At 42.3% G+C, this 27,117-nt stretch overlaps 4 protein-coding genes across 7 annotated transcripts in view; 2 read left to right on the top strand and 2 right to left on the bottom strand.

Annotated features, from left to right (window-relative positions):
* The window catches only part of DHX57 (DExH-box helicase 57), a 41,891-nt gene extending 33,022 nt beyond the window's left edge, over positions 1 to 8,869 (top strand). The window contains exons 20-24 of the mRNA XM_063123879.1: positions 262 to 399; positions 3,341 to 3,415; positions 5,109 to 5,243; positions 5,669 to 5,869; positions 7,426 to 8,869. Coding sequence (XP_062979949.1) covers positions 262 to 399; positions 3,341 to 3,415; positions 5,109 to 5,243; positions 5,669 to 5,869; positions 7,426 to 7,569 — 693 coding nt within the window. The 3' untranslated portion in view covers positions 7,570 to 8,869. The remainder of the gene's footprint in view (positions 1 to 261; positions 400 to 3,340; positions 3,416 to 5,108; positions 5,244 to 5,668; positions 5,870 to 7,425) is intronic.
* Positions 1 to 27,117, bottom strand: part of EIF4A3 (eukaryotic translation initiation factor 4A3) — a 428,365-nt gene that overhangs the window by 236,541 nt on the left and 164,707 nt on the right. The window lies entirely within an intron of this gene.
* GEMIN6 (gem nuclear organelle associated protein 6) lies at positions 9,813 to 16,813 on the bottom strand. Its single transcript, XM_063123880.1, has 3 exons — positions 16,579 to 16,813; positions 14,303 to 14,442; positions 9,813 to 10,644 (listed from the first exon to the last, which is right to left on the bottom strand). Exons 1-3 carry the CDS (start codon positions 16,579 to 16,581, stop codon positions 10,269 to 10,271), a joined length of 519 nt encoding a protein of 172 aa, XP_062979950.1. The 5' UTR covers positions 16,582 to 16,813; the 3' UTR covers positions 9,813 to 10,268.
* Positions 17,766 to 24,928, top strand: SRSF7 (serine and arginine rich splicing factor 7). Of its 4 annotated transcripts, none has more exons than XM_063123876.1 (9): positions 17,766 to 17,831; positions 19,186 to 19,366; positions 19,469 to 19,645; positions 20,495 to 20,569; positions 20,648 to 20,749; positions 21,109 to 21,162; positions 21,994 to 22,029; positions 22,611 to 22,652; positions 22,965 to 24,928. In XM_063123876.1, the coding sequence occupies exons 1-9, from the start codon at positions 17,804 to 17,806 to the stop codon at positions 23,017 to 23,019; spliced, it is 750 nt and encodes a 249-aa protein (XP_062979946.1). In that variant the 5' UTR covers positions 17,766 to 17,803; the 3' UTR covers positions 23,020 to 24,928. The 4 variants fall into 4 exon arrangements, with proteins under 4 accessions (XP_062979946.1, XP_062979945.1, XP_062979948.1 ...); XM_063123875.1 differs by having other exon boundaries at positions 19,466 to 19,645; XM_063123878.1 differs by lacking the exon at positions 22,611 to 22,652.

Genomic DNA, 27,117 nt, shown 5'->3' with positions numbered 1-27,117 from the left:
TTTCCACAGGAGAGAGGTCTACATGTCTAGCCTTCCCTCTCTTTTCCCGGCTGTGCACCAGTGACCGTGGACAAAATGAAGTGTTCCACAGTCATGTCCCATACATCTTCTGTGGCACACCACTGGGGTGTGAAAAATGGGAAGAAAAGGTGGACATCACTGGATGCAGTTCAGAAATATTCTTTTAAAACACGCTTCATCCTTCAACTGTGTCTCTCTTCTCTGTTCTCTCGCCTCTCCCCCCCTCCCCACAATTCATAGGAAATGGCCAGTTTAAAAAGGCAGTTCACTGAACTGTTGTCTGATATTGGATTTGTGAAAGAAGGACTCAGAGCCAGGGATATCGAGAGGAGGTGGTCTCAAGGAGGAGATGGCGTTCTTGAAGCTACAGGAGAAGAGGTAACCAGTGGCAATGGAGAAAGGGTTGACTGTCATTCCTTTTTGTCCAAATTATTAGCTCCCTTTTGAGCTCTTCCTATCATCTGGTGCCACTTGACTAAAGTAGAAGTACAAGTAGTGGCATTAATACTTTCCTTACCCTGATCCTGTTGCCATTTTCTACTCTACTCCTTGTTGAGATCTAACGGATTCTAAGGATAGTTGGAGCCTTTTGGGTGGGGCCATAGCTCAAAGGCAGAGCGCATGGTTTGCATGCAGGAAATTGCAGGGCCAGTCCCTGGCATCTCCAGGCACAGCTGGAAATGGCCCTGCCTGAAATCCTGAAGAACTGCTGCCAGTCAGTGATGACAATACTGGGCTATTTGGGCCAATGTTCTGACCCAGTATAAGGCAGTTTCCTGTGTATTTTGCCCCAGTGGTTTTGAACTTCCTACTTGAGGAATGTGTGAAAAATCCTTTTCTTCCCAAACTTAGGTACCCTTGGGACATATGTCCTGGTTCAGAGGTTCTCTCAAATTATGTTAAAAGTATGTAGGCAACCCTGGGTTACCTGTTTAACTAAACATAGATTCCTCCCAAAACCAGATGCCATCTTACAGTGAGATAAAGAGCATCATCAGACGAGCATTTTATAGCATGGTCGTTACTGGCCACTTACGGATGTTCATGGGTCCCTTTGGCAGTGACGTCCTCCTCCCATGCATCCCCTGCTCCTTCTGGTCCCTTTTCTGTGAAAAAATAAGATCCAGAAAATCTGTCTTTTTTCGTTTGAAGCAAAACTTGCCGCCATTTCCTCCTGTGTGCAGGAAAGCAGCGTGGAAAAAACGCCCACTCAATGAGCCACATGGTGTTTGTTTGCTTCCTCTTTCTTCAGTGTCTGAAGGAAGAGGAAGCTAACACAATTTTCCTCCCCACCCCCCCATCTGAAGAAGTTCAAATTCTTCACTCTGGATCAGGGTGGATTTGATTTACATCAATTTGATTTAAATCACGATTTAAATCGCTACTCAGAAAGACTCGGTTTAATCATGTGACTTCCCCCTCCCCAAAAGTGAACTCTATTCATTGAATTTTTTGAAACTTAGCACTTAAGAGGTAAGGGGTTGATTCTTTGTACATAGATTTGCAAAGGAACAATGGGATTGTGATCCTTGCAGACACAAATTCAGTTTTGAGAACTGTTAAACCAAGCATCTGTGATAATATCTTCTAGATAGAAAAATTGCCCAATAATCTTATAGAAACCTCTGGAAGAGCATGACATTGTGAATGGATTAATGGAATTCATTTATCAAAAAAATTAAACATTGCATGAATATACAGCCTCATGCTACATAATTAAAAACTAATCCTTATTTCATGATGAATAACCTTTGGACTATAATGTATCTTAAATAGAAAACTATCTTTAGATAGATTTTTCCTCAAAAAGCATTTTATTAAAAAAAATCCGATTTAAATTTTAAAAATCCAATTTTTTTAAAAAAAAAAATCATTGATTTTTATCCACCCTGCTCTGGATATAGGTCATACAGAGTTCTTTTGTTTTTATTTCCAAAAATCACTTTCTTGGACGAGATTGGTCTTTTTGTTTGTTTACAACAAAATGTCATCATAGCAATAAATACAAGGCTTATGCATGCATAGATTCAAAGGCTCAGTTCAGACGACACGTTAGTCAATGCAGTGTGAAAACTCCATTCAATGGTTGAGTTTTTAGGGTGTACTCCCAACACAACATGTTCTAACTCCACCGTTGTGTGACTGGGGGCTACCGTGGAGTTGAATAAAATCCATCACAACATTTGATTGACAATTCCTCCACCCTCTCTCTTCCCCCAGTCCTTCCGATGGTATCCCATCAGCCATTGCAAAAAACCAATCCCGGTGGCTCTCCCTAGAGCGGCACTCACACCTTTCGCTGTTCTTGCCAGGGAGCTCTGTAGCCAGTGGGAAAAGTCAACTCAATGCAAAGGAAAACTCCACAGAGCCCTCAACACAATAGTTGTGCAGGATCTCTCCTCTGCACAGTGTGGATATTCTGCGTGGAGTGTTTTCTAAAATAACTCCACCATTGCGTGGAGTTTCCTGCCAGACAACACATTTCTCAGTGGTGGTGTAAAAACTCCACTGTGGAGTTCTGAACAACCGTTGAGAAACATGTTGTCTGAACTGAGCCAAACACTTGCTGCATTCAGCCTAATTTTAAGTCAAGGCTTCTAAGCAGAACAACGACAATATCCGTCTCAGTGATAGTCTGCATGAAGCTTACCAAGCTTGTTCTACAGACAACTGAAGTTGGAGTAAGTTCTCCTTGAGAGGACTCCCAATTCCATGTGTTTAGAATTCCCTTTTGAGGATGTTAAACACGTTTAGATTGTTTTTACTTCATAAATTTATGTTCACATTCCTAAGGCTACTTTTCTATTTAAAACCAACTCGTCTACATAATAACATTTCATTTCAAACTTCTTATCAAGTTAAATGATTGTAACAAACATATAAAAACATGCCAGAACCCCATGACATGTTACAGGTATGTTTGTGACGCAAGAATTATTTCTCTGATCCCCTCCTGTCTTGTGAGTATATCTCCTCAAAACACATCTCTTATTTTTATGAGCTGGGAAATGCCTTCCTATTATGTTATCTGATGGCATACGATTGCTCCATATATCTAGGGAGGGCGATATTGTCATGTAGTGGGCTAGAATTCAAAACCCCGTAATTCTGGAACTTTTTACAGACACTGCCATCATAGTTTTAAACACATCTCTGTAATCATAAGAGCTAGAAACTTCCTTTTAAACTTACACACACACAAAGCAAGCTGGATTCTTGGATCCTGTGCCAGTTGTTATATGCTTCCCAGTTCCATGCCGTTATCTGCACCAATTCCAACGTACATACTCTAATTCGTAGCATTTTGTTTATGTCGCAGGCAAATGCCAATGCAGAGAATGTCAAGTTGATATCGGCCATGTTATGTGCTGCTCTGTATCCCAATGTAGTTCAGGTAAGAGGTGTGTATGTGTGTGTGTGTGTGTGTGTGTGTGTATTGCACCTGCCTTCCTGTATCAGCTCATTAGTTTGAGGTTGTGCACTTGAAAGCTGGGCCATCTGATATTAGCATATCTTTTTCCTAAAGGAAAAGCTAGCTAACTGTATGGCCACTGCTAGCTAGCTCGCTCACTAGAAATATTGTACCAACTCCATACAGTCACAGCAGCCAAACAGCAGCTATAGAGCAGCTTGCAGCTTACAAGTTGTTTAAGGAACAAATAGAAGCTAGCAGAGAAGCGCTGAGTCCATACTTATGTATTAAGCCATCTACAACAGCCTTTTCTCCAAGTGCTTGGCTCCAAGAGACCCTGGGAGGAGATAAAAGTGTTTGGGGGGTATTGGAATCAGTAGCCTGAAACTGTGGGGCTGCAAAGCAGAGTCCCTGATTTCAGGTTGTTGAATGTCCCCACCCTTCTTTCTCTTACCATTTCCTTTCCCTGGGGCGTTGGGGATTGTCCCGACTAGAGACATGGGAGTTGTACTCTGGTTTTGAAATAAAAATGGTTTGACTGAGTTTTGTTCACTTAAGGTCTGTCTAAACTCACAGGGGGTCTAACTCTGGAATGCCTTCCCCAAAGTGGCAGGTTACCTGATGCCAGAATGGCTGACTTTTAGGCACCAGGCTAAGCCCTTTTTGTTTTCCCAGGCTTTTATCTTGTATCTGCTCTCTCTTGTTAATATTTTATCTTCCTTATTTGCTTGCTAAAGTTGTTCATTTCTGTATTCTTCTCCTGGAATATGAAGGGCAGTGTGTAAATGTTTTAAATAAATAAGTAACATAAACGTGTGCCAAATTTAGAGCATTTCTCCAAGTCAGATTACCTGCAGACCCTCAGGGGTATGTAGCTTTCATAAAACTCAACCTGTTTAACAGCTCTTTCTTTTTCAGGCACCCTCATGGGTGCACTCTGCTTGAGACCCAGTGGTGTGCTTAGTCAACAGGCTTCCCTTCTTTATCAGAGTTTTTGAAACCAGGGCTTGAAGCAAGTTTGCAAAAACCTACGAGATTCAATGCTTTACTGCACAGGGGAGTCGGGTGATTATCTTGCTTTGCCACAACAGTCTGCAGATGTGGCTGCTTGGTTCCTATCAGTTCAGGGTCTGTAGGGTCTGGGTAGGGACTGTTGGAGGAGGAGGAGGTGAAAACTTTGTCTGTGTATAGTGTTTTCTCTTAGTGCACACAATGCTTAATACACATTTTCTAAATGATGCATCTTAAGCACATTGTACACTAGGAAAACACTATACATATGTCCATTTTATAAATGAAGATCTGAGGCTGAGAGCAATTTGCTTTTCAAAAGCCATCCAGTGAGTTCATGACTAAGCTGAGCTTTTGGCCATGATTTCAGGCAGTAATGTTATGGTCGCAGCCACTGTAGTCCAGTTGCTCTGTAAAGCAAAGTCACCCAGGTTGTAGCTTTCTGATGTATGGTGATTCTGATGTGCTCGTATTAGTTTTAGAGTCCTTGGAACATCCCCAGTGCTTTTATCAAAAACAAACGTCTTTCCACGTTGCTTTGGAAGAAGAAAGCAAACGGCACAATCTGCTAGCAACGTCTTCTCTGTAATTCTGTTGAAATGAATGGGAGTTGCTTATGAGTACTTCTATAACTGTAAATGTATCGACTTATTTACTATTTTAGGTGAAAATACCAGAAGGGAAGTATCAGAAGACCAGTACAGGAGCTGTTAAAATGAAACCAAAAGCTACAGAGCTGAAGTTTGTCACCAAAAAGGAAGGCTTTGTTCACATCCATCCATCCTCTGTAAACTACCAGGTGATTTCTCTAACCCCACCCCACCGGTAAAGCATACTCTTGTCTAGTTGTTTCCCACACACCTGTATCTACACAAGCTTCAGGGAAGAGACACATGCAAACCAACTGGTAGTCTGCAGTGTGATTCCACAGGGTTACATGCCTGTGAGCCTCATTGCAATTAGTTGGACGTCTGCTTCTCCAGTTACATAGTAGCTTTCTCTCCTTTCTCCTTCAGCTTACCACACCCATGTAAGGCTTCTCTAGAGGCTTGGAAATTCCCCCAGTCCTCCACCCCACCATCACCTGGCCGTCTTATGCCGGCACAGGACTAACTTTCACCATCAGAAATTGTGAACTGTGTTGTATATCATATACTTCATGTCTGTGGAACCCAAATGTTTTTTTAATGTCTCACTGAAATTCTTTGGGGTTGAATGTTTCAGACAAGGCACTTTGACAGCCCCTACTTGGTGTACCATGAGATGATTAAAACCAGCCGGGTGTTCATTCGAGACTGCAGCATGGTGTCCGTGTACCCATTGATTTTGTTCGGAGGAGGCCATGTGAACGTGCAGCTCCAGAAGCGCGAGTTTGTTGTCTCCCTGGATGATGGGTGGATTCGCTTTGTTGCAGCCTCACATCAGGTAAGGAAATGAGCAACGTTGGTGATGAGGACATTATTTGCATTGTAGCAAGTGGATCAGGAGGGACGGTAAATCATTTCCTCATACAGTCAGATAGGAAACACATTGTGACCCTTAACCAAAGTCCACTTTGGGGGCATTTAGGTCACTGGGCTGGAATGGGTAAGAAAAATATTAACTGAGTGTGGCCGAATGATTGAACAATCCAAGTGTCTGAGAGTATTATGCAGAGCACAAGTGAATACAGATTCCAATCAAATGAGAAACATCCAAGCAATGTGGGCATGACCTTGACAGCCTGAAAAATGCAATGTCTTTGGGCTTCTTTCTTTTTGTCTCCCAGTTTGGGACCTTTAATGACAATATTGCCATCATGATTTTAAAAGTAATGTAGAAAGAGAAACTCATTCTAAAAATGTCAACAAAGATAATTTATTGCAGCCCAGTGCATTTCTGAATGGTAGGCTGCCTCTTAGACTTCCAAATTCTAAAACCCACTTACAGAAGTAGTGACAGTCTTTTTTGCACCCTGATGATGTAAAAAAAGTCAGTCACTATTTCTTTGTTGGCGCTCTTGAGAAAGAGTTTCTTTTTGCATTCTTTCTCATCAGTTTCCGACAATGTCCCAATCAGGTGAGCCTCTTTATGGAAGTATGTAGATCTAAGCAAAATACATGGATCTGTCTAATTATCTTGGACAGCAGCTCTTCTCTACTGCACCAGAAACTTAGAGGGTCCAGGAGGCTTCAGAAGTAGATGCTAATGCAATGTAGGAAATTGCTGTTCAGAAAAGGAAGGGCTATTAGCCATGTTCACGATATTAAGGTTCCATGTTCAGTTACAGTGTTCCTTTGTGAATGAGATGCTAGGAACACAAAACGGGGCGGGGGTGGCCCAATGTCCTTCATGCTTTGCTTGTGAAGCATTGAGGTGGCTGCTACAGGAATCAGAAGGCTGGACTAGCTGAGCCTTTGCCTGATCCAGGAAAGGAGCCCTTGTGTTAGGGACCTCCGTATGTGCATCTTCGCACATTTCAAATTGAGGACTACCAACCTATACTTTCTTCCTAGAAAGTCATTCCTTGAAAGGGGTCATCCCATGAAGCAGATAGGTGGGAGATTCAGGACAGAAGCACTTCTTCACACAGCACATAGCCACCAATTTGGATGGCTTTAAAAGGGATCAGACAAGTTCATGAAGGTTAAAGCGATAAAGGGTTACTAGTCCTAATAGCTATTCGCTACCTGCAGTACCAGAGACAGTGTGCCCATGTACACCATTTGCTGGAGAACATGAGCTGGAAGGTATTCTATTTATGTCCTGCCTGCGGGCTTCCCCAGAAGTGGATGGGTAGCCATTGTGTGAACAGAATACTGGGCTAGAGGGACTCTTGGTCTGATCCACTATTGCTTCTCTTAATTCTGGCTTACTATTGGAATCTTTGAGCTTCATGAAACATAGCCTGTGAATGCATGCAGCCTATGGCCAATACATGGCTTCTGCCCCTGGCATCTCTCTTTGGGCATGTGTAAATAAAAGAATATTTGTATTTTCAGGTGGCAGAACTAGTGAAAGAACTTCGCTGCGAGCTTGACCAGCTACTGCAGGATAAAGTCAAAAACCCCAGCATGGACCTATGTACCTGCCCTCGAGGATCTCGTATCATTAGCATGATTGTCAAACTTGTGACCACACAATAGCATCATTCACGCAGGATTTGTTTAATACTCCTCAGCAGAATAAGAGTGACTGAAGCAACACTGATATTTGTCAGTGTAGGATGGATTATTGTACTGCTTTGACTGGAAGCTAAAAGGCTATTAAAAGGGGCAATTGAAAAAATTGGAATAGCCCTTATGGTTTTAATGGCGCTAGAGAAATATCTGCTTTTAAAATCATGGTTCAAATTGATACACACATTTACAGAGAAACTTCCATATTTTAATACAAAACTATTTTCCCCGCGGAAGCACTCTTCTGTGAAGTAAGGAGTGAGAAATTATAGTTCTCACTCCAATGAAAGAAGCTCCAAAGATACAATATGCAAAAATAAATCAATTCTGATTTTTTTCTCATTATTTTTGTCCAATAAAGTAGACCCTTTTTTTGTGACAAACTGATGATATATTAATTTAGCCTTGCCCTTCTCCAGAAGGCAAGGTGCAATATTTGCTACAGCACCTGTGTGTGCATTTTTCTAAATCCTAAAATGGATCCTCTCAAGTTTCAGTAAACTTAAATGTGTCCTGCTCTGATCAAGATATTGATGTAGCCTGCCAAAATTCAAATGAGATGGATAAGCAAACACTTTGTGAATTAATATTTTTAGCACAAAACTGGTCTAGCCTTTTGTTTGTGAGCTAAAATATATGGGTACACCCAGGGCTCCAGTTACAGCTTGTCAAAGCTCATAGGAGTTCTCCCATTCCTTCCCAAAGAGTTTAGGGGAAGATTTCTTTTTCCTGATTGAAAATGTCTGGAGTACATTTAGCTTCCTTGAGATGATGGTAGCTCTGCTTTTGTAACAGGGAAGTGTAACCAGCATTTGCCAAAGTGAGGCTGAAGGTCATACTGCTACGTCCCTGTCAGAGCACTGCCAACTCATGAGTCTATATACAAGATCCTGCACAGGGCAGAAAAGTGGTTGCAAATAAAGTACAAGGTGGCTTATTTTAGTACAGCCCATTATGCCTTGGGGACTTAATCAGCCTGGCAGCTCTTGATAGACAAGGAGTACAATCTATTTGCATAGCACAAGCCTGCCAAAATTAAGGGGATGCCCCATGAATTTCAATAATACTTACAAGTGTTCACTAAGATTTAATTTTTTTTAAAGTAATAGAACAGTATTTTGTGGGATGTTAGTAGAAGAATGTAAAATTGCTATGACAAGTCTGCTTGTAACAAATAGATATAACAACTTTGTCATCTTGAATGCTCTTTGGCTAGAGATGCTAATAAGTTTTATAAATAAACAATGATCTGTTGTTTAGATCCTTACTATTTTGTTTTGTTTTTACCACAAATTAAGTACAACACTTCAGTATTAGTTTGTGAATCGTAAGAGCAAATACACACTTTATTCCCTGCTGCTGGCCTTTTCTAACCGTTGCTGCTCCAAGTGCTTTGGACTACATCACCCTGCATTCTGTTGGCTATGCTGGATGGAGGGAGGCTGACATAGGTCAATAAAATGCCTGAAGCTAGTCCTAACAGTGATTTGTGTTCAGTTAAGATACACAATGTGTTTGTTGGCTGGTGCAGTTTGTGTGTAATTTAAAGTCAGGAACTTACTGTTACTTAGACTAGCTTGCAAGCAAAGCTTATGCAGACACACACAAAAACACTTGCCAGTTAACACTAGTCTTGTAGAAAGGTCTACAAAGGAAAAAACAAAAGCCCAAGTTGAAAGAAAATGATATTATCCTAGTTTTCAAACCTTTTTTCCCTAGATCAACTTCTCACTTTTTTGCTTGATCATAACTCCTTTGTCGGATTGCTGCTTACCAAATGTGCTGAAATTCGGGGCAAAGCAAGCTTAGGATGGTAAATGAACACTGATCTCTCTAAAAAACAAAACTGAAATCAAATGCCTTGCTTTGACTGACAAATCGGCATCTATGCAACTACATCACACCATGAATGTGTAACAAGGTGGAATTTCTGCCTAGATTTTCACTGATGCCCTTGAACAGTTAAATGTCCAGCTGAAGGTTATTCCTTTTATTTGCATACACACTGGCTTTGTGGTATTAATACTATACTTGAGAGACCTATTGCTGTATTGCATCCTGCAAAGATGGTCATACCTAGAAATGCACCCCTTTCCAGTGAATATAAATACCTTCTAGCAGGTGGAGAGGAAGGGAACTAAAACAATTTAGGAGTTTTATAGCTATGAAAGGATCAGCTAGCCAGTAAAAAAATAATCCTGAGCAATATGCTTGTTCAAGTATTTTTAATCTTTTTGACTGTACATTGCTGTGTACTTCAGAGAAGTATTTAATATTTTACTAAGCCTGTTAAGAGACTTGGGGTACTAAGATAACTATTTTCTTCTGGATGCTTTTATGGATATCTTCATGTAGCAGTTTCACAACTGCTTATTTTATATACAGGAAGTTTTCCAGGATCGCAGGTGGGGTGGGGGGTTATAAGAACTTGAATGCTTCTTTTCATATATAAATATAAAATTAGCACCATTGCGTTATATTTTCTATTTAAGCACAAACAAAGCTGTAATCTTGAAATGGCTGGCCCACCTTGACTGTGTCAGCGACAAGACTTTCTGCCAGCAGTTAAGAACACAATCAGACCTAACGAGGAAAATTATGAAGACATATTGCATAGGTTTTAAAAGTATAAAATAAACTTCTCCCCAATACTTGAGAACTGTATTTCATTGCTGAAGAGCAAGGTAACTTTGTATCAAGCCTTGGACTCTAGATAAAATGATTTCGTTGGAACTGTTGCAGTCTTCCGGCCGGTACGGGGGGTTGATAGACAACACCCCTGCAACGCACAGTGTTGTTTGTAACTCTCCTTGCTCTATTACAGGGATATGGTTTTTTTCCAGCCAGTTCTTCAAACTGTTCTTCTTTTTCTCCAGCTCTTCTTGAGTATAAGTTTGGCTTTCTTCAGGCATGAAGAGCTGTCCGAGTTTCTCTTTCATCTCCTCATCTGCTTCAGTCACTATTTCAACATCCCGCACTGCATGCCCCAAGATGGCTGAGACAGACACTCTTCCATTCTCAAGGGGATTTGCCAGAACAATGCTGTCAAGAATAGGAATTCATATGAAGTTGTATAAGCTGCAAAATGGTATCAAATTTGTGCTCAACCCACATTCAAGCACAAAAGTCCCAACAACTCAGTCCTCTATATAAAGAAGTGAACAACTGGTGAAAAATCACAAGCTGCAATGGCATGACAAACTGAGCCCACATTATCCCTACAGTTAAGAACAGAAGTACTATATGAACCCTAGCTCTCGTCACCAGAAGCATTGTAGCCTTGCTGCCTGAAGCTATACAATGCAGGATCTGCAGAGAAGAAAAAGTCTTAAGTGGGGACAGTTCACCCACCCACACCATCCTAAAAACATTCCCCATAAATCCAAATTCATTGCTTTTAATAAGTAATATGGCAGGGGAGGGAAAGACGAGAATAGTCAAACCATTTCTTTTTGGAAGAACAGAAGTTGTACTCTGAATACTAGAACCATCCAAACTTTACGTTTCTTAGTAATACTGACTTGGTCCGAGATTTTTATTTATCATTAGTGCATCAGGATGATCCCTAGCGGCCAAAGTTTTCCCATTCTCGGGTAAGTACCTAACACACAAAACGCTGTGACCCTGTTCAGACAACATACTAAATCACAGTGGTTGAGCTAAACATGATGGCTTAGCATGTCATGTGAACCATTCCTAACCATGGTGCCACTAACCACTTGCTGCAAAAGGGTTAGCGGCCTAACCATGGCTTAGCATGTTGTCTGAACAGGCCCATTTGGGTGGGTGTTGTGTGTGCAAGTAAATAAAACAGACTCAATACTAGACTGTACCTGCTCACTTTTACTAGTGGACAAAACTTACCTCATGGTACCACAGGCTAATATTTTCCACTTCCCCCCTCTACTTGTTCAACTGTCCTATTTATGAAAATCAGAGCAAAACAAATAGCTGCTGGCCAATCTAAATAAAGTTTAATTTCTACTTGCTGATGTGAGCAGCAGTATTAAAGCCTGAGGCCAATTTACATCAGCTATTTTTTCATAACAGGACAGATTGACCCCATGCATGCTAAGTAGTAAGGTGCATTATTTGAATCTATTAGTAGTAGTAGTAGTAGTAGTAGTAGTAGTAGTAGTAGTAGTAGTATCCCGCCTTTTGCCCAATGCTGGGCCTCAAGGCGGCCTTACAAAGTTTAAAATATACATGGGGGGGGGGAGGGAAACAAAACGATAAACAAATAAAAAATACACAACAAAATTATAAGACGTTAACATAGATGGAGGGCTGAATTATTCTCCAAAGGCCTGCTTGAACAAAAAAAGTTTTAGCCTGCTTCCGAAAGCCCATCAAGGAGGGAGCCAGCCTAGCTTCCCCAGGAAAAGAGTTCCAGAGCACCGGAGCAGCCACTGAGAAGGCCCTCTCCCATGTTCCCACCAAGCGTGCCTGTGAAGAAGGTGGGACTGAAAGAAGGGGCTCTCCAGAAGATCTGAAAGCACGGGCAGGCTCATAAGGAAGAATACGTTCTTTCAAATAAGCTGGACCCGAACCATATAGAGCTTTATAGATCATAACCAGCACTTTGAATTGTGCCCGGAAACAGACTGGAAGCCAGTGGAGCTGTTTTAACAGGGGAGTTGTGTGCTCCCTGTAACCAGCCCCGGTCAACAATCTGGCTGCAGCTCTTTGAACCAGCTGGAGTTTCCGAACACTCTTCAAAGGCAGCCCCACGTAGAGCGCGTTACAGTAATCCAATTGGGATGTAACTAAGGCATGTGTCACCGTGGCCAGGTCCGACATCTCAAGGAACGGGCGCAGCTGGCGCACTAGCTTTAACTGTGCAAATGAACTCCTGGCCACTGCCGAAACCTGGGCATCCAGGCTCAGGGCTGAATCCAGAAGCACACCCAAGCTGCGGACCTGCGTCTTCAGGGGGAGTGTAACCCCATCCAACACAAGCTGAATCCCTATTCCCTGATCTGCCTTTCGACTGACCAGGAGCACCTCTGTCTTATCTGGATTAAGCTTCAATTTGTTCACCCTCATCCAATCCATTACTGCCAACAAACACCGGTTTACAGAAACTGCTTCCTTGGAATTGGGTGGAAAGGAGTAGTAGAGTTGGGTGTCATCAGCGTACTGGTGGCACCGCACCCCACAACTCCGGATAACCTCTCCCAACGGTTTCATGTATATGTTAAATAGCATGGGAGACAAAACAGAGCCCTGAGGGACTCCACAGGCCAACAGCCAAGGAGTCGAACAGGAGTCCCCCAGTACCACCTTCTGGGTCCGTCCATCCAAGAAGGAATGGAGCCACTGTAAAACAGTGCCTCCAAGACCCATCCCAGCAAGGCGGCCCAGAAGGATACCATGGTCAATGGTATCGAACGCCGCTGAGAGGTCCAGCAGAACGAGCAGGGACACACTCCCCCTGTCCAGTTCCCAGCGAAGATCATCCACCAAGGCGACCAAAGCTGTTTCTGTCCCATAACCAGGCCTGAAGCCAGATTGAAATGGATCTAGATAATCCGTCTCATCCAGGAATCCCTGGAGTTGGGAGGCCACCACACGCTCCAATACCTTGCCCAAAAATGGGATGTTGGAGACTGGCCGGTAGTTATCCAATACAGTGGGGGCCAAGGAGGGCTTTTTCAGTGTGGGTCTTACCACTGCCTCCTTCAAACAGGCTGGGACCCTTCCTTGGCGAAGGGAGGCATTGACCACTCCGCTTACCCACTCAGCCAGTCCCCCTCTGGCAGCTTTTATAAGCCAGGAAGGGCAAGGATCTAGTATACACGTGGTGGCTCTCACCAATCCAAGGACCCTGTCCACATCATCGGACTGTGCAAATTGAAAGGTATCCAATAATACTGGACAAGCAGGTGCCAAAGTTACATCCACTGGATCTGCATCAACAATAGCATCCAAGTCAGAGCGGATCCGAGCGATTTTGTCTGCAAAGTGCTGGGCAAATTGGTCACAACAGGCTGTTGAAAGGTCTGAAATCACTTTTTGGGGGCCAGAGTGTAGAAGGCCCCTGACCACCCGAAACAGCTCTGCTGGAGGGCTCCTTGCAGACGCAATAGTGGCAGAGAAAAAAAGATTTTTCGCTGCCCGAATTGCCACAGAGTAGGCCTTCAAATAGGCTCTAGCCTGTGTTCGATCAGATTCACTCCGAGTTTTCCGCCAACGTCGCTCTAGCCTCCGTCTCACTCGTTTCATTGCTGCCAGCTCACTGGAAAACCAGGGGGCTGGTGTGGCTCCACAACGTGAGAGAGGGCGCTCAGGAGCAATCGTGTCCACTGCCCTGGCCATCTCTGTATTCCAGAGATCAACCAGGGCATTGACAGAATCACCTGCCGAGGCAACAGGAAAATCCCCAAGAGCCATCAGGAAACCATTCGGATCCATCAGCCTCCTGGGGCGGACCATCTTAATCGGTCCTCCACCCCTGCAGAGGTTCTGAGTGCCAGCAAGTCTAAACCCCACCAGGTAGTGATCTGTCCATGACAACGGAACTATATAAAGTTCCTCCACTCTCAGATCCCATTTGGCAGGTGTTTAAGATTTCCCCTCACGGAAATCATTTTTTCCTCTTGCTTCTTCTTCCTACCCATGGTTTTGAAAACAAGTTGATTGGTTTTTCTTCCTCTCCCCCAGGGTATCATACTTCCATGCGGACTGACTTCCCACTTACTTGGCAGACACTGGATCAACTGTTAAAACCCATCCTTTATAATGGTGTTTTTCAGCTGCCAGAACACTGACTTCTTTATTCACATAAGCAAGCCATTCCAAAGGCGTTTTCCTCTGCCACTCAGTCATACTTCCGATTTGCTGAAGCCAATGAAAAAACAAAAATGAGTATTAGCAATGCTTAACAAACCTGCCTTGTACCAAGTCAGACCAATGGCTAGGACATCCCAGTTCTTTTCAGAAGAAGTTAGGAGAAACAACACATAATCCTATATAGCAGCCTCCCTCAAATTGGCTGGAGGATTCTGGGAGTTGTATTCCAAAACATCAGGAAGGCAACAGGTTGTGGTAGGCTGCTATACAAGTTTACTCAGAAGTAAGTCCCACTAGGCCTGTTCAGATAACACACTAAGCCATGGTTAGGCAACTAATCCTTTTGCAGCAAATGCTTCGTGAACATGTTAAAACTATGATTATATAGCCACCATGGTTAGGAATGGTTCATACAACATGCTAAGTCATGGTTCACATGTCACACTAAGCCATCATGTTTAACTCAAAATGCTTAACCACCACGGCTTAGTGTGTCATCTGAACGGGATCACTATGGTCAATGGGACTTGCTCCCTAATGCAGGGGTCCCCAACATGGCACCTGCTGGTGCTATGGTACCAAGGCCACCTCCAATGATGCCTGCAATTGGGCCCTGTAGGAAATGAAGGGGTTAATTGAACTCTAAGCTACCCTTTGTGCTTTCTGTAGACCCTGCAAGAGGAAGTAGCTGACTCACACATCCCAGAGATGTGGAATGGCAGGGAAGGGGGATGGGACTAGGTAAAGGTATCCTGTTTAGAAATGTATCCCACTCCTCTCGTACACAGGTTGTGTAAATGTATCCCACTCCCCTTTTTCTTTGTGTATCCCACCCCCCTTCATCCCACTCCCCTTTTTCATTGTCAGCTGACCCTATGTGAATAAAAGTGGTGTGCAAGCTCTGATCGGGGTCAGACCCTGTTCGAGTCGCACCTCAGTATACTGATACGTGGTGTCCTCTGCAGTGTTTTCTACGCTCGTCTTTCGTACCTAAGGTCAGGGACAAGAACCTGCCATATTTCTAACAGGCCCCTAACAATTTTTGAAGTGTTTTTTCAATTATCCTCTCCCCATTTTAAAATATGCATAAATGGATTTGCATGAAATGCAAACATGGGTTTCAACAAAAGTGAACTAAATATTCAAGTAAGTATCCATTTGAAGGTGGCATCAATATGCCACCAGTTCAAATACTGAAAGTGTTATAACGTCCTCAGTCCACTGCATTATAGGAGGTGAATTTTTATCCTTCCAGTGTTGGAATATCAGTCTTTAGCTGGCAAAAGGGTTCAAAGAATCCATTTACACTGATTATTTGTTAATTTCTATGAAGCAGGTAAATAATTTAAAAGGGTACGTACATCAGTGAATACTAAACACTGTTCCAGTACAAAATCTATCTGTATAATAATAACCTTCTCCCCAAAAGAAGCAACTACTGGACATTGCCAATCATTTGCCGATTTCTTCCACCAGCAATTAGCCAAATTAGACAATCCCTTATTAAAGAGACATTGCAGTGTCCAACAGATACAGAACAAATGTTTTGCTGAATTATACAGCGACTGGGTTCGGACGACATAACCAATGGTGGTTTAAATAGGCAACAGTGGGTTATTGTGTCATCTGTTATGAAGCACCCCCAAATTCTGCTGTTATGGGAAGACATGGCCCATATCTGGAAGAGGACTAAGGTTTTATGGTCTTGGAGAAGAGCAGAAAAACAGGTTCCATAGGATATTGAGGCTTTGCATTGCAGATGACTTGCATACAACTTTCTGGCCAGCCATTGTGCTCTGATTGCCTTAATTCTTCCATGTTAACACTTGCAAATTTCAGATCATGCCTCAAGCCAACAACCAGAGACCGGCCCTCACCGTAAAATAGTTGATGTTAATTTCTAAACCTTCCTGTTTAAGCCAAATGGAAAGAAAAATAAAGAATTCAATGAAAACCTGAAAACCCAATATTCTGTAAGCAGATAGCCTACATGACTCTTTTATTTAAGCCAATCAGCAAAGCCCCCCTGGCTGTCTTGCTCACCTGGACCTGTAAAAGCCAGAGAGATGAACCCATCAACTCCCATCTTTTCCTCACACACCCCTTTCAGTAAAACACTTTCTTGCTTCGGTGTTATGTCCAACAAAGGAGAGTGCCAGATGAATAAAATCACGTCACGCTTACCATTAAAGCTGGACTGTAGTTTGCAGCTTTTCCTGTTCGTCAAGAAGTGGAGACAAGTACACCATTTAAGGGTTTGTTTTTTTTTAAGGAAGTTGTACTTCAGACATCCAACTTCAGCGGCTGCTACTCATATTAGGGCGATATTTAGCAAAAACGCAAGACAGAAGGTTTCGCTCGGGTTCTCACTCCTTAGACCCAGAAGGCACTGAGCTGCGCGCGACTTCCTCTCCCTGCTTTAGCCCGAGCGGCATCCGGAAGGAACTTGCCGGCTGCCTCCCTTATTTATGGTGCTGTTTCTCCATTTCAAGCCCTAAGTAGGCCCGTAGAATAAACCCGCTTTCAAAGTTCGAGAGCTTAAAAGCCACTCCTTCAGCAAGCGTTAATTGCAAGCCTATACATGTCTCCTCAGAATTCAGTGGGGATGAATTCAGAATTCAGTCTCACGTAAACGACGATAGGATAGCGGCGTCGAGGCAATTTTAACAAAAAAATTAAGACCGGAAAAAAAAACCCGCCTACAATTCCCAGCATGCCCCAGCTAGCATGGCTGGCTGGACGGATGCTGGGGGTTGTAGGACTTTTTTTTTGTTTCCAAACTTGCATAGGATCGAGGCTTTAATTTATTCAATGATTAATAATAGAATTCAAGGACTTTCCCTGATAAATACGGAACGTAACTCCGTTCATTTAAGCACTAAATGTTAGGTTAAGGAGCTTTCCAGCGGCTCCTACTATCTTCCGACGAATACCAGACTCTCCAGACCCTTCACGTCATCCTAGCAATCCTGACAACCTTCAGCAAACTCCTACGTTTCTGTGTAAATAACTACATTCCAGAAACCGCTCCCCGCGTGGCCGCCCCTTATAAAGTCCCTCCTAGGATTTCGGCGGATACTTGAGATCCGTTACATGCCGTTGACCAATATTCTTCTAGCACTGGCCGCCGGTCTCAAACGCGTTTAAACCCGAATAAACAGCTTGCATTTCAAGCAGACAGGTTACACGGGAGTAAGCGCGTTCAAAATGGAGCCTAGCTGGACTTTCCTCCCTCCCATCCCCATTTCAGCCTAACGTTACTATGGAAACGAAAGCTCTGTCTTTCCCGCCTCGCGCTCGCGCAGCAGGCACTCGATTGTTGCGCGCATGCGCGTCAACGGCATGGTCTATATAAGGCCCGCGAGCCCGCATGCGCCCGGAGACGGTTGGTTTTTTTCAGTGGGTGAAGATGTCGCGGTACAGCCGCTATGGTGGAGGTGAGTGGCGCGAGCTGAAGTGAAGCTGGAAGCGGGGAAGGTGGTGACGCTGCCGCCGCTTCTCTTTTGTTCTCGATTGAATTTCTCTGGCCTCGCTTACTATGAGCCCAGGGCTGTGTTTGGATTCGCATTGAGGCCCGTTGAGCGGCAACGCGCCGCCGCCATTTTGCACATGTATGGTCTATGGACATGCTGAGGTAAAGTCGCCCCGGGGTCGGAACTCTTACGTGTGGGCCCTAAGAGACACCGGTGGGCTGTTTTGAGGGAGTTGGCTCAGTAGTCGCAGGCAGAGGTGACGAGATTTTTTTCCCTCTTTCTCTCTCTTGCCGCTACTGACGCTGCGCGGGTAAAATGGAGGCGGTGCCAAAGATGGCGGCGCCCAGTGTTGAGCCGCCCGCGTTCTGGCGGGGGTGGGGTCGGAAGAAGCGGCGACGGTGGCCTCGGGCGACTGTCGGCGGCGTTGCCATGTGTGTCGGGGAGGGAGCGTAATGCGCACGCGCGAGGAGGAACGCGGGTGGCTCGGTGCGGCCTTAAATCTGGCAGCTGCCCTGGGCCGAGGAGTGGGTGGAGTAGTCAGGTTCGAGTGCCTGGTGCGGGTGAAGGGCGGCAATTGCCATCGTCTCCTCATTACCGTTGCATGTTGTCTGGCTCTTGCTGTGCTTCGTAGGAGTTGTATTTTTCTGATGACCCAAACTTCTAATTTCTGAACACACGGTCCAATCCAGAATTACAAAGCTCTGATGTGTGCGGTTTTCCCCCTTAAGTCCACGACTAGCTAAAATACCCTTCGACAACCTGTTGCCGTCCAGAAGCTTTGGTCTACAACTCCAACAGTCGTGATCATTGCCCATGTTGGCTGGAGCTGAAGGGCTGCATTTGGATGGTACCTGGTTGACGAAGGCTGAGGCAAAGTGTAAGGTGCATTTCCTGTTATTTTCACATGCAGATGTAAAAATGGTGTGTTTTATGTTTCACTTGCAAACTTTGAACAAAGTGCCTTGAAAAGAATTGAGTACAATGCTGCCAGTAGTCCTGCTTGCAGTTCAACGCTCAAGGAAGATTTCATTTTTAGAGCTAGCAGCTAGTAAGTTTTAACTTCCATCTTAAATCTGTGTCAGGCTCGAAGTAGATTTTAACAAGGAAATCAGTTTCTCATTTAAATTGCCCGTAAAGACTAACCACTTCAAAAAAAAGTTGGGAGTTCTTGACTACAATAAAACTTTCAATACTTTTACGAGTGGGTTGCTGCTTTATTTAAGTGGACCTTAAGCTGCTCTTACAGAAGGTTGTGCATTATCAGGATTATGGCTATAAGGACATAAATTTTTCGAATCATAAACTTTCTTTTTTGCAGAAACCAAAGTATATGTTGGTAATTTGGGAACTGGTGCTGGAAAAGGAGAACTTGAGAGAGCTTTCAGCTACTATGGACCATTGCGTACAGTGTGGATAGCGCGGAACCCTCCAGGATTTGCGTTTGTTGAATTTGAAGATCCAAGAGATGCTGAAGATGCAGTTCGTGGTCTAGATGGAAAGTAAGTTTATATACTAACCCTATCTAGCTGGAGGTACAAAGCAAATTATGTTTTCACATTTGTATGATGAAGCATATTAAGTTAAATGTTATTCAATTGTAGGGTGATCTGTGGCTCAAGGGTTAGAGTGGAGTTATCAACTGGTATGCCTCGTCGGTCTCGCTATGACAGACCCCCAGCACGAAGGCCATTTGATCCTAATGATAGATGTTATGAATGTGGCGAGAAAGGTCATTATGCTTATGACTGTCATCGCTACAGTCGTCGGAGAAGAAGCAGGTACGTGTAGATATAAGTAGACTAACAAGTAATTGTAGTTTTTGTTAACAAAGAAGGAAATGATACACAATTTTTAAAATAAATGTAATTATGTGGGTATATTTCAATTGTTTATATATTGTATTAAAATGTTAATATGTTAATAATCAACCTGGTCAAAACCTTTCAGGTTTCTTCGTTTGAGTCAGTCGCCTTGATTCAGAATGTCACGAGCCTTAAGATTTCATGCTGAGGCGCCTTGCAAATCCGACAATTAAGATCCTCCTAGACCTTGAGGTGATCAGCATAAGAGGCCAGATCCCCTCGAGTCATCTACACCTAGCTTCACCTTATTCTTTAAAAGGCAGAAAATTTGAGACGGTGATCGCCGTAACAGTAAATTTGGCTTTCAATTGGGGCCCCCCTCCGGTTTAAAAAGAGGAACACCAGATTGACCACATTCCCACCTAGAAAAATCTTCTTGCGTCAATCAAGCCTCACCTGGCTCATTTGGCTGTCAGTTTGATCGTCGTTAGATTGAAGAGAACACCTAGATGCAGCGATCGGCTATAGATACTTCTAGATCGTCTAGATCTGCTAGACCTTGGGCCAAAGAGGGTCGACCTGCAAACTTGCAAGGTTTATTTTAAATACACATTACAGTGTTTTATATTATGATGTAATTCTAAAATGTTATGCAGTTTTAACATCTTTTTAGGTAGTAAAATTACTCTCAAAACAAATAGGCCCTGAATTTTTTTTTCAACTGACAGACTAATTTTTAGTTATCTGATATTTTGACTTTGGCAAAGGCCCACGTCAGCTGTCGAACTTGTGGTCTAATACCTGTCTTCCCTAACCTAAAACTAGGTCACGGTCTCGCTCTCATTCAAGATCCAGAGGAAGGAGATATTCCCGCTCACGCAGCCGAAGTCGTGGCAGGAGGTGAGCAGAAGTTGTAGCAGAGATACTTTAGTGCAATGTGCAAAAATGGCACAATAGTGAACCCATCTCTTTTTTTAGGTCCAGGTCTATCTCCGCTCGTAGATCTAGATCACTCTCTCCTCGTAGATCCAGGTCTATCTCGCCACGCAGATCCCGTTCAGGTTCCTTAAAAAGATCAAGGTAAGGCTAATGTACTTTAATTATTGGATGAGGGTGATCTGCTGTCTGAATGCTTATGTTTTGAAATCTGTTGCTATGTCAATGTGTAAAAAGATGTGCCAGACATCCCCAAACCTTTAACCTGTTGGCCTAGTTAAACATTTTAGGTAGTGTTGTTCTGAAACTTCGTCCAGAATGAACAGTGTTATGAACTTCATATATTGTGACTGCATGCTATTTTGTAGTGCTGGCACATTAATGTTGTCATTCTTCCAAAAAACAACAACCAAACAAGCTATAATCTGAAACGGCTCTTTTATATATCTGATCTGCATGAATGTGGTAGCATCTTGTAATTGAATACCTTCTTCTACATCTAGGTCTCGATCCAGATCAAGGTCTAGGTCCAGGTCCATTTCAAGACCCAGAAGCAGGTATGCTTTGATGTATGCTTCTGTACAGTTATATTAGTAATTTAGAAGAATTACACATAAGAATAGCAGTCTAGAGGCAAAGAGCAAGAATTCATATCAAAACTACTCTTGCAAAGCTTTTGTTAGAAGCATTAAATGTTTTGCATTTAAGACTGCAATCGTATGGGTTATGCCTTTATCAGACAGAAACCTCCCAACCCAGAGGCTTGAAGTGTATCCAATGCCCTGCCGGGCTGAAGCTGCCAGAGCAGGAAAAGCTATCTTTGCCTCCCTGTCCTCCAGTTGGTTTTTTTTTTCACTAGATGGGCTTCTTCAAAGGGGCTGGGAAGGAGGGTGGAAGAGGCTCTCAGGGTCACTCGTATCCTCGCATTTCCAGTCTCCTTGCCCACCAGAATGCCTCCTTTTCTCTTTCTCTGAGGTTGATTTTCCAATCTCAGATCCCAGCCAGCACAATTCTTTCTGTGCTAGCTGTAAGGGGGATGGAGGGTCGGATCTCTGACTCCTTCTGAGATTGGAGCGAAAGTCTCCAACTTCAGTGGGGGGGGGGGATCCCCAGTACCTTAAGGTCCCTCAGTAAATGTTGAGCATTGCTCCCTAAGAGTTTAGCTTTCACCATGAGGGAAATTGGCTTCAGTCTTCTTGCTTACAGAGATACAGGCTTATATCATGAACACGTGATTCATTTGGTCAACTCTGTAATTGCATTTAATTGCAAGATGCTACCTGCTTTTTTTGTGCAGTTAGGTCAAAGTAGCATTTTATAAAAGATGGAGTATAACTGTAAACAATGAATACATTGTGCTAATGTAGCTTAACTGATGTTTTTAACAGCCGCTCCAAATCAAGATCACCATCTCTAAAGAGAAGGTAAGATGAACCACTGCAGGATAAGTGTATGATTATGATTCTATGGAACAGTAGTAACTTATAGTAATGTTTTACATGTGAATTGTGGAGGGTGTGCATTTGTCATTGTCTTATATAAGATTTTACTTCTAAAAATCCCTCTAAGAGAAGACAGTTTGCTGAGATAAAAGCATAACTTGGCATTTTCTATAGGGAAAGTGGGAATTGATGAACTCTTTTGAGGGTTGAGGAAGTGTGCCTATTTAATGGCATATAAAGTAGTAGATATTAAGCAAACACCAAATTAAACCTAAGTCCAGAACTATTCCCTCAAAAGGGGATTTTTATATATTTTGTGAGCACATTACCCTGGTTATGTTAATGGATAATAAATGTAAATGGCTCAAAGTTAAACTGAGAAGACTTGTAGTTTTGACTGAAGCCTTCAGTAAAGCTTGGGAGGAAATCTGCTATACTGCAGAATAATCTCTCTAGAAATTGCACTGCAGCTAGCTGTTACCTGGTAATAGCAAAATAAGTGTCTGAATCTTTGTGTTTCAAAGCATTTTTACTTGATTTAATCTTCAGTCTTGCTTTTTCAGTTTTGATATGAGCCATTTATATCCATTCTCCATTAACTCAGGGTAAGTATGCTTCTTGTACACCTCAAGAGAGTTTGGTAATCTATTCCTATGGGAAGGGGGTGCATGCAAACATGTAAGTTTGCTTCAATAAATAACATTAAAAGCTTGTAGCCTCCACTTCTCTTCCAACTAACAGCCTCTTTTAAAGCATCCATATAGGTGCTAGGGTTAAAGTTACTAATACACTATTAGCAAATGGCATGGATCTCCTAGTAAGAACACTAATCCATTAATCTCAATGCTTTTTACTAATTTAACATTGGGTAACTTGTAGTGACTTGGTCTCTCCCCCCCCCCCTTTTTTCCCCCCAGTCGTTCACCATCAGGAAGCCCTCGAAGGAGTGTGAGTCCTGAAAGAATTGATTAAAATTGCGAAGAATATGTTAGGAAGAGTTTTGTTTACGTTATTTTAAGGGATTTCTTTGATGTTATTGACAAATGTAAGGATTTAGTAGATCAAAAAATCTTTTCTAGGATTAATGCAGCAAAGATCTGGATCTTTTAGTAAAATCTGTAAAAGCTGCTACAGTAGACTATAGTGCACAATTTCTTGTATGTAATAACATCTTGTGATCTGAAAAGTGGGTCTTTTTATGGGCACATGAAATAAAATGTGTATTTCTAACTTTTGCTGTAATGCTATTTGCTTCTGTTAATATTTCAAGTGCATGCTTAAAGCAAGTTACAAACCGCTACCTTGGTGTTGTACCCAAATACTGTGCAAGGATGTTGGCTTAAAATAATTGTAGCTACCACTACCCTGCCTGCCTGCATCAAGCTTAAGTGTTACTTATTTAATTGGTGCTTCAAACTACCTAGGGTGATATGATTTATGGAAGAGTGTTAAGGAAGCTACTTGTTGGTCTCACTCTATAATGGTATATATACATGCCCAAGTTTGATTTGATAAATTCTAAAATCAAGTCTGCTTGCTTAGCAAATACTCTTACGTCACATCACTTGTAGGCACAATTTTATTACCTAAACAAACCACCCTAAGACATGTTCAGATGGCTATTTTGTTTGGCTTCTATCTGGAATAGTGAAATAGTGCAGGCTTTGGGCACTTTCTCCCTCTTGGGTAGAAGGTAACAAGTGAAAAAGATATACTAATCTATTTCAAAGCAATATCTCTCTGACCCTAAGGAAATTTTAACTCATGGGGTCAAGAGCCTTGGTTCACTCATTCTTCCATCCCTGTGAAAGGGGAGTGTGCAAGTTTCAGGTCTCATTTTAGCTTGGACCCAAAATTATATCTAAGTAAGCCCTTTGTATGCGGACTCCTATGAAGGAAAACCTTGGTTATTGCTGAAAACACCAGAATGGTGAAGGATTTTATTTTTTACATCAAAACACTGCTTTAATATAGTGGAAATCGTACATCTTCTGATCCCATGCTATGTATGCCCAACCAGCTGCAACTATTGTCATTAAGACTTAATAGGTTGCTTTACAGATAAGGATCCACACTTTCCGTTAACTAGGCTTAGCATAATGGTAAGTGTATAGGCGTTTATGCTTCAGTGGATGAAAGATCTTAAGAGCCAACTTCAAGAATTGTCTTTATCAAACATGTCTCATCTGGAAATGCCAACTGTTGGATTGCAGTTAATATTGTATGAACTGACATCTAATCTATAATTCACTGCTAAATGTAACACACTAAACCTAAAGTTGGACAGAGGATTTAAATCTACTTGCTTCTACATCAGAATGCATAAATGGTCTGCAGTCAAAAAGGGCTGAAAGCATTTTAGTACCCCCTGTTAGTCAGGTAACAGTAACTTTAGTTCTTACTTTAAAATGTCTTGACATGGATATATTTATGATACTCAATGAATATGCTGTTTCTGATAAATAAAAGTGCTTATCATTTTATAATCAAGCAAGTTGCTTAATCACTTTCACAATTGGCAATTCGCTCATTCATCACTTTTGAAGATTTACAGAATTGCAAACTACAGAAAATATCTGCCAATTTTTAAAAAGCTTCATTGGTATATGCTCCAGTAGTTAAGATTTTAGTCAATATGTTCTCTACTGGAGAAGACTTAGGATTTGTAGAGACAAGCTCGGAAAGGTAGAAACTTGCAGGGATGTTGAGTAAGAGCTTCTAATGCTCTGAGAAGGGCTATTGTACCTGCTCTGTTTATTGTGGCTTCAGTACCTCTGTGACACAGTCCTTCATTGCATCACCCTGCTGCTTTTTACAACCTTTTTAATCATACTTTTGGCCACTGTAATACAAGCTGAATAAATTATGGAACATGATATAAGATTGGTATTATAGGAATTCTTGTCCACTTCTGTTGAGGAAATAAAATCAGAATAGCTACTTTGAAACAAATGTAAATTTCTCACTGTTAATTGGGTAGAGTACTTTACCCTGCAATTCATTATGCCTATCAAATGGTTCTGTCAGGGCTAATACATCCAGTGGTGTTAATGGGTAGGCTGTACCTCATACCATGTGCTCCACATAAATATTGCAAAAAATTCATGCAGCCCTACCCATTAACATTTCAGAGAAGTCAGATTCACCTAATTGGGATATTATTATTATTATTATTTATATAGCACCATCAATGTACATGGTGCTGTACAGATATGCTCTTAAGCAGCTGGTATACAGATGTTATGATCTGTTTCTTGGGTATTTTATTTTTAATGCTTGTATTTTTCTATTAAAAAAATAAAGACCGATAACTGCAAGCTTAAAAGACTTACTAGAGATGAACAAACACTTCAAATGAGAGTGGTCTAGCAGGGCCCCATTAGAAAATACTTTATTGCCTCCTAAAAGGCTAACAGATATGGGTAACTAGGCAGATCTCTCATACACTCAGCATTGCAACAAAAGGCCTTGTTCTTTGACCAGCTGAAGGTAGGGTGACCCTATGAAAAGGAGGACAGGGCTCCTGTATCTTTAACAGTTGCATAGAAAAGGGAATTTCAGCAGGTGTCATTTGTATATATGGAGAACCTGGTGAAATTCCCTCTTCATCACAACAGTTAAAGTGCAGGAGCTATACTAGAGCAACCAGATTTAAAAGAGGGCAGGGCACCTGCAGCTTTAAATGTTGTGATGAGGAAATTTCACCAGGTTCCCATATATACAAATGACACCTGAAATTTCCTTTTCAATACAACTGTTAAAGATACAGGAGCCCTGTCCTCCTTTGCATAGGGTCACCCTACTGAAGGACGTGGAGCAGCACTTTGGAAATGACCTGGTTTGTATGGGAAATGGGTTTTAAAACATGCTGATTCTAGACAGTGAAGGGGTTTACAGGTCAAAAGCAGCAATTCTGAGTTGAGCCTGGAAACAAACAGGTGAATAGAAATTATTATACTTATTTGTATCCTGCCTTTTGCCCAATGATGGGCCTCAAGGCGGACTTACAAAGTTTAAAACATACACTGGGGGGAGGGAAACAAAACCATAAATGTTTAAAATACACAACAAAATTATAAGACATTAACATAGATGGAGGACCAGATTATTCTCCAAAGGCCTGCTGGAACAAAAAAGTTTTAGCCTGCTTCCGAAAGCCCATCAAGGAGGGAGCCAGCGTAGCTTCCCCGGGAAGAGAGTTCCAAAGCACTAGAGCAGCCACCGAGAAGGCCCTCCCATGTTCCCACCAAGTGCGCCTGTGAAGATGGTGGGACTGAAAGAAGGGCTTTGCCAGAAGATCTCAAAACACGGGCAGGCTCATAAGGGAGAATACATTCTTTCAAATAACCTGGACCCGAGCCATATAGGGCTTTATAGGTCATAACCAGCACTTTGAATTGAGATGATGGGGAGTATCAGTTGTATGCTTGCATCTCACATGAAAACCCTAGCAGCTGCATGTGGATCAAGTTGCTATGCAGTCTTCAGGGACAGCTCTTCATAGAATGCATTACAGTAATCTGACAATCCAGAAAAGAGTACTATTTAGAGTGGCTATTACAGTTGATGCACAGGTTGCCTTGATTGGTTGCACTCCTGCTGCACACCAAAAATGTTTGAAGCTTGGGAAGGGGGGTCCCCCCCATGGCTCAGACTAGGAGTTTTATCAACTTTGGCTGGTGTGTCACCAAGACAGCCAAGTCATGGTATCAGTCTTTAATGTATTCGCTATAAGGTGAAGTCCAAAACTCTAGAGATGTATATCCTATAAGTTTTATTTAAAGTATTTATTTATTTATTACATTTATATACCACTCCCATAGCCAGGGCTCTCTGGGTGGTTTTATCCTGCTCTTCAGCCAGAAAGGCTTCCTGAGCATCTTACTAGTATTTCAGTAGGGCTGGTGCAATGACCCCACTTATCCTCTCCTCTCCCTCTGTATGGCCTGGTAGGAATCATTATTACTAGATATAATAGCTCATTTGTGGAGTGCTAATCTTTATGTATTGTACTTTCCACATACAAGACATATGAGCAGACTCATGGGATCACAAGTTTACAGAATGTTT

The sequence above is a fragment of the Elgaria multicarinata genome, chromosome 4 (assembly GCF_023053635.1).
Source record: "Elgaria multicarinata webbii isolate HBS135686 ecotype San Diego chromosome 4, rElgMul1.1.pri, whole genome shotgun sequence".
Classification (NCBI taxonomy): Eukaryota; Metazoa; Chordata; class Lepidosauria; order Squamata; family Anguidae; genus Elgaria; species Elgaria multicarinata.
The sequence above is the reverse complement of the archived record's forward strand: the minus strand, read 5'-3'. Positions and strand labels throughout refer to the sequence as shown.

What these genes read in the sequence shown, in the direction of transcription:
- SRSF7 (XM_063123875.1), top strand. Translation starts at nt 17,804, where the DNA reads ATGTCGCGGTACAGCCGCTATGGTGGAG. An exon ending in GTTCGTGGTCTAGATGGAAA is followed by an intron (nt 19,367 to 19,465) that starts GTAAGTTTATAT and finishes GTTATTCAATTG; the next exon opens with TAGGGTGATCTGTGGCTCAA. An exon ending in GGTTCCTTAAAAAGATCAAG is followed by an intron (nt 20,750 to 21,108) that starts GTAAGGCTAATG and finishes TTCTACATCTAG; the next exon opens with GTCTCGATCCAGATCAAGGT.
- GEMIN6 (XM_063123880.1), bottom strand. An exon ending in GTTGATCCAGTGTCTGCCAA is followed by an intron (nt 10,645 to 14,302) that starts GTAAGTGGGAAG and finishes TATTCTTGACAG; the next exon opens with CATTGTTCTGGCAAATCCCC.